General features: G+C 47.1%; 1 protein-coding gene across 1 annotated transcript; it reads right to left on the reverse strand.

The window, feature by feature from the left end:
• Positions 1-4,017: 4,017 nt before the first annotated feature.
• CLEC14A (C-type lectin domain containing 14A) lies at positions 4,018-5,874 on the reverse strand. Its single transcript, XM_032691284.1, has one exon. It carries the CDS (start codon positions 5,872-5,874, stop codon positions 4,660-4,662), a length of 1,215 nt encoding a protein of 404 aa, XP_032547175.1. The 3' UTR covers positions 4,018-4,659.
• Between the last annotated feature and the right edge of the window lie 837 nt (positions 5,875-6,711).

Raw genomic sequence — 6,711 nt, forward strand, 5'->3', positions numbered from 1 at the left:
GCACCAGGACTATTTACTGATATTACAGGTTCAGATTAAACATTTATTACCTATCAAAAGAAGATATTAGAAGAGCTCTTTCCCCTCAAAAAATCTGAAAGGTTAAACAATATATGACAGAAAAGGACGTAATTTAAAGTTGAAGTCATGTGCAAATAACAAAAACAGAACAAAAGGTGAACTTTAGCAAATAAACAATAGCATTTTAAAGCAGGCCGAAAACCGATTATTTGAGGAACAATTGTACAAATACATAGCAACTACCAATGCTAAATCCAGTAGAGCAGGAAACCAACCACCGTACTTGCTGCTGCTGAGTGATGATTGTATTTCGGAGTGTTTCTGGAAGAAAGAGCCATGTAGAAAAAGCCATGAAATCTTATAGCCTCTGTTTATTATAGACAATTTTTTTTCTTTTCACTGTGAGCAGACCTGCTGAAGGCTCTCAGGGCTCTGTCCTAGGAATTGTCCAGGTCAAACTTCTTATAAATTATTTGGAAAAAAATCTTATAAAATATCAGCACAGTTCTCTGAAATTTTCCAAACAAGAAGACGGTTATGTTTTAAACTTCTAAAAACCATGTTAAGCCATCATAGAAAACTATACTGCACCAACATCTCCAAAAGTTTCTAAATACAGATTTTACAAGGAATCTAATAGTATACAAAGAGCTGCAAAAAAAGGATAAAAAACATTTAGTTCCATAGAATTATTTCTGGAAAAGAAGAAACTAAATAGACTTCTCAACTTGCAATAGAGATGAATAAAGGACTGTATGGCAAAGGTATGGGAAATCAAGACGATGAACTGGTCTACTTCTTGATGTGACACGTAAATAAATTGTGGAATTGATACAGGATGGTTGGATGCCAAAACTAATAAATCAAATCCAAATTCTGTTAGACAAATTGATGGAAGTTTACCAAGTGTGACATGAACTCACTCTTCAACTCAAAGTCTTTCAACCTTGGAGTACCCAGGAGAAGTGTCACTTAGAGATGTCAGATTTCCTATTCTATTTCCTAAAGCATTTGCTGTTGTGATGGAGACATCACAAACTTAGATAACTTTTAATCTCACTCAAACTATCTGTATTTATGCTCCCATGTTATGTTCCGGGGAACAGTGTATGCCATTCTTATCAGTCCAAAACACAGGCCCTGCTGGTTACATTCCAAAAACAAACCCTGCTTTTCTGACATGTTACAGCCTATGTGCTGTTCCTGGCTTAATGACTGAAAATGTTCATTTGTTTACAAACCACCACATTTTGAGTAACAGCTGAAAAAATATGCAGCAAGAGGATGGTTAGGATGGATACATCCTGGTAAAGATGGTTGCTTGCCTGTCTTTCTTATCTCTTCCTCCTAAGCTCATCCTCTCCCTGCACCTGCAGGCTTCTTGCTATTTACATTATCCATAAAATACACTATTGTATTGTTTTCCCAGCATTCTGACTCGAAATGCATAAGGACTGGCAGGTAGGAGGAGGGAAAGGACATAATACATGCAGGACCACCACTGTGTCTCTGCCTTCCACAGTGCTGCCTACAGTGAAGGAGTCCCCACCTAGAGCACTGTGTTCTTCTCTGTGGCCTTCAAATAAGAATAATGTGGACCTGCTGGAGTGAGTCCAGAGAAGCCCACAGAGATGATCACAGGGCTGGAGCAACTCTCCTATGAAGACAGGCTGCGATAGTTCGGGTTGTTCAGCCTGAAGAAGGTTCCAGGGAGACCTTATAGAAGCCTTCCAATACCTATAGGAAAGCTGAAGAAGAACATTTTACTAGGGCATGTAGTGAATGGGGGGAGGAATGGCTTCAAACTGAAAGAAGGTAGGCTTGGATTAGATAATAGGAAGAAATTCTTTACTGTGAAGGTGGTGAGACACTGGACCAGTTTGCCCAGAGAAGCTGTAGATGCCCCATCCCTGGAAGTGTTAAAGGCCACGCTGAATGGGGCTCTGAGCAACCTGGTCTAGTGGAAGGATTAGAAGTAGATGATCTTTAAGGTCCCTTCAGTCCCAAATCATCCTCTGATTCTGTAATTCTAGTCAGCAATACAGAAAAGGAAAAAGACTTGCTTGCCAACAGAGGACTCCCTCTTCACATCCACTTTCCAGTCTTCCAGTTCCAGACTATAAGTCCAGAGGAGAAAGGCAAGGCTGCATATTGGGGAGAAGAAGGAAAGACAGGAAGTTTAATCTGGTTTGAAGCCCTGGGAGAGTGGTTACTGCTGCTGCGCAGCTGTGTTTGCCTTTCAAGTCAGTTATATATCATTAGTGAAATATATGAATCATCACTGTACAGCCTCCATAAATGTCCACATACTGAAGAAATAGGAAATAGTATTTCTAGAAGGAACTGAACTGCATCTACCAGTGACTGAATTCCATGTAATAAATGAGGAAAGACATATTGAGACTGAAAACACACAAAAAAATTAAGTGATAGGAAATTACATTTCCTGGGGGAAGCACAGAATCCATTAATTTTTTTAATCTTCTTTAAGCTACATACTACACTTAAAACAGGAAAAAAGTTATCTGAAGTACTTGAATTTTGTCCATGTCCACTTTCAGATTTCACTTTAATCCCGCAGCACATTTAATTAAGCCCTCAGCAATATAAAATATTATTTTAAAAAATGTGGGGAAATTAAAATTTTATTTCTGTTTATTTGATGAATACAATGTATTTGTATTTGATAAATACAATGTATTTGTATTTGATGAATACAAACCATTAAAAATTCATCACATGTTCATAAATAAAATGTGCAGCTGATAAATGATGTGTCTACCAGTCAAACTATCTTTGGAGGAATTAAGGAAACCTAAAAATTAGATTTAATAATTGGCAGCATGGAACACTTTTCAGGTAACTGCAATAGCCAAGAGATCTGGACATTCCTATCCTTTGCAGGAACTACCATTTTAAAACATGGACTTACAGATTCTTGCACTCACCATTTCATTACCATGGTGTTATTACATTCAGTCTTCTAGTCTACAACACTATGCATTACACCAGGGAATTAAAAATTTTTAAAAAATCCCACCTCATCACTAGAATTGAAATGACTAAATTATTTTAAATCCTCCATACAAATGTATCCATTCTAAAACTCACAGATACAAAGTTTCTATGTGATTTATATGGCTTTAACATGGGGTGACATAATGTTTTTCCTATACTAGAAAAACAGTTGCAATATAATATGCTGAGTCAGAGAACATGTATGTAATATAAGGGAAAAGGTCAAGATTTGTCTCCATCTCTGGTACGTTTTGGAAAAATATTTACATTTGATTGTGGCACTACAGTTAGGAATTAAAAGAAAGTTGTATCCAATTTCATAACCAGACACTTTTATTATCTCAGTCCTTGTTATGATTATCTGTACTCATTATGACCTTAGTTATTCTCCTCCTATAGATGTAAACAGCAAACCCTGCACTGAATCTGCCTTGCAGACCACTGAATCACGGTTATGAATCAATAATTTCCCTACCCTCCCTGCACACCAAAAGACTTGGATGGATCCAGTTAGTTGTGTCTTACTGCACTCAGAAAACCTTGAATCAATATTTAGCATTACCACTTTAATTGAAAAACAACACCATAATAATAAGAAGTGAGCATCAGCACTCTGAACTGCAAAGAAAGCAAGTTCTGTGGCCAGGATGAAAGCTCCTCTACAGGAATTCCCAAGGGAAATCACAGAGGAAGTGTTTACCTCATTTAGCAAGGGGCACAAATGGTGAATATTTCTTTCTTTACTCTCAAGGGACACTATGGAAAATAATATATCTGACTAAAAAGAATGAGATTTGCATGATGCATTTAGACTCGCGTTAATTCCTCTCACAGTGTGGTGTGTCAGCACCTTGATTGTAAGGAAGCAACATAATGCATACAGAAAGCAAATTTTGCGCCAACACACCTTAGGAGAAAAACTTTGTCCTCTGCTACAATAAAACGTCATATTGTATGAAGTAAAAAACAGAGAAGTGATTTAGCTTTTACATCATCCTTTATTCTTTTCATTAGCTGAATTATGAAATTGACTCCTCATTAACCTCACACTTCCTCAGCAATTTAATAATCTTCTAAGTATAGAAATGCTCTCTCATTTTTAAGAATGCAAGTATGAAAGAGTATGGGTCACAGTTTCATCCAAAATTATGGCAGTTCACCTCTCCAAACGTTCCAGCAATTAGAAAGAAAATTAGAGCCTCCAAGTACCACTCAGGCAAGGAGTGACTTCTAAATTACAAGATGCAAGCGCTCAAAGTGGTCCCCTTTATGCTTGCTCTAAGTAAGGCACTCAACGAAGAGGTTTTGAGAGGATAAGACCCCACAACTGTTACAGCAGCAATCGCTCTGTCGGCCGGGATGATGTATTTATATTTTACTTATGTCAGCACCTAAATAACTGTTTTTCGGACCGACAAAAACTCTTGACTGTCCAAAAGCTTCAAACCCCTCAAAAAGTGCCCCCGCGTCTGACAATCTGCAAGTCCTGCCCAGCCAAGTCCCATGGCACCTCTCCCTCGGCTCCCCGCGGCAGGAGACACGCAGGCGGACGAGCGCTGAACCGGAGTGGGAGCTGCCGCTCGGGGCAGCCCCGAGGGACGCGGCCCCGGCCGCCTGGGACTAGTCACCGCTCGCTGCTCCGCTCGGCTCCGCGGAACCCGCCTCCGCCTTGCTGCCAGCTTCAGGCGACTCCTTGTCCCCACGGCCCTCGCATTTCTTGTTGAAGCAGATCTTGAACACCCCTAGGACGGTCATGACCATAATGAGCAGCACCACCACCGCGACCGTCACCAGGACGAAAACGTAGTTGGAGGAGGAGGAGGGCAGCGGAGCAGCCGTCTTCTGTCCGCCGGCGGCCGCGGTGGTAGCGGCAGGCAGCCCCGCGGAACTACCGTGTGTCGGGATGGAGGGACGCCACCCCTCCGCTCCGGCACCCGGAGACTCCGTAGGGCCGCCTGCGGCGGTGGGGGCCGCCCCCGTGCCCGGGCAGAGAGTCCCGTCCCGCCCGCCAGGGGTGCAGGCACAGGCGAAGCCGCCGGCGGCATCACGGCACCCGGCGGCCTCGGCGCACCGCCCGCTGCCAGGGCTCCGGCCGCCCAAGGGGCAGGGGCAGAGGGGCTCCTCTGCCACCTTCCAGGCGAAACCGCCCGGATCGGACTGGCACGTGAGCTGCACCTCCCCGCTGGGGCACGTCACGGTCAGCACAGTGCCCGGCGGGCTGAAACCGGGGCCGGGGCTCCCCTCCTCGAACGGGAGGCGGTAGTCAAGGTCGAGAGCGCCCGCAGGGCTGAGGTCGGGGCAGGCGCCCTCGTACTGGTACTTGCAGACGTAGCCTGGGCTCTCCCGATGGCAGACCCGCTCCTCCCAGCCCCAGCTGGGGCTGCTCTCGGGGACTGCCGCCAGGTGCAGCCCAGCGCAGCGTGCAGTGAGGCAAGACCGCACGGGCTCCTTCACCCAGCGGCCGAGCGCCTCCGGCACGTCCTGCGGGGCCGTCCCGCCTCCGACGCCCTCCCAGGCGAAGCCGCGGAGCGGATGCTCCGCGTGAGTGCAGACGGAGGCATTCCTCTTCAGCCCGACCCAGAGCAGCGTGGGCGCCGCCGCCTCTGCCAACAGCCCCAGCAGCAGGCGCAGCTCCGGCTCGCCGCTGACCCAGGCGAGGCCGCCCTGCCGCTGGCCGCAGGCGCCGCTGGCCGCGGGGTAGGAGGCGTTGTCGAGGTGGGCACTGAAGCAGGTGCCGGCGGGCGAGCAGCGCACCGCGGCCCGCGGCGGCGGCGGGGGCCGGCTCAGGGCGCAGGCCGCGGCCAGGACCAGGCACCAGGGCCTAGCCCCCCTCATGCCGGCGGCGCGGGGTGCCCGGCCGCTCTGGTGGCGTTCGGCCCCGGCTCGGACTGGCCGCCGCCGTACCCGCGCCCACGGCCCTCCCCCGGGCCTGCCGGAGGAAACGTGTCGGGGGCCAGGGCTGACCTCGGCATCCTCCATCTGTTGGAGGGCGGGGGACAAGCAGTTCCCTGAGCCGCCTGGAAGCGCTCGCCCATCCCGGTGGGCGGGTGTCCAGCCGCGAGGGAGGACGGTGCCAGCACCGCTGCCGGAGGGGCCGGAGGGTGGCGAAGCCCAGAACCGCAGCACTGGGACCGGGGTCACCGACCCCGTCTCAGGCCCGTATCCCCGAGATGCCCGGGCCCGTCTTACAAGCTTCTTGTACAGCACTTCCAGGAGAAAAGTGGTCTAGCTTCAGTGATGTCTTCCTTGAAGGATGGAGGCTTCTGAGTTAGGTGAGGCTGTGCAATCACCTCATATATGGGTGATTTAACACTCGTATATGAGGTGATTTAACACTCACAAAAACTGAATCAGCTCGCAGTTTTCCAGCAGGTTGCATCCCAGATTAGGTGCCTGCGATGACTTCCAGTAGGTTGTTCTTGAATGAGTTTAACTAATCCACTGTAACTGCTCCTCTGTGTGCAGTCCCCATGTCACTCATTTTTACACTCCTTAGTGTTATTTCTGTATGCTGTTATCTGACATATACATTCAGATACAGCGCACATCCAGGTTTCTTCTGCAGGTATTTTATGTGGCACAAAACTGCAAGCATATGTGTGCATTTCATTTTTCCAGCTTTTACTTTGGAAGAACCCCTGTCAATGTTTTTGGTTTTGTGAGTGTTATATA

Source organism: Chiroxiphia lanceolata, chromosome 6 (genome assembly GCF_009829145.1).
Source record: "Chiroxiphia lanceolata isolate bChiLan1 chromosome 6, bChiLan1.pri, whole genome shotgun sequence".
Lineage (NCBI taxonomy): Eukaryota > Metazoa > Chordata > Aves > Passeriformes > Pipridae > Chiroxiphia > Chiroxiphia lanceolata.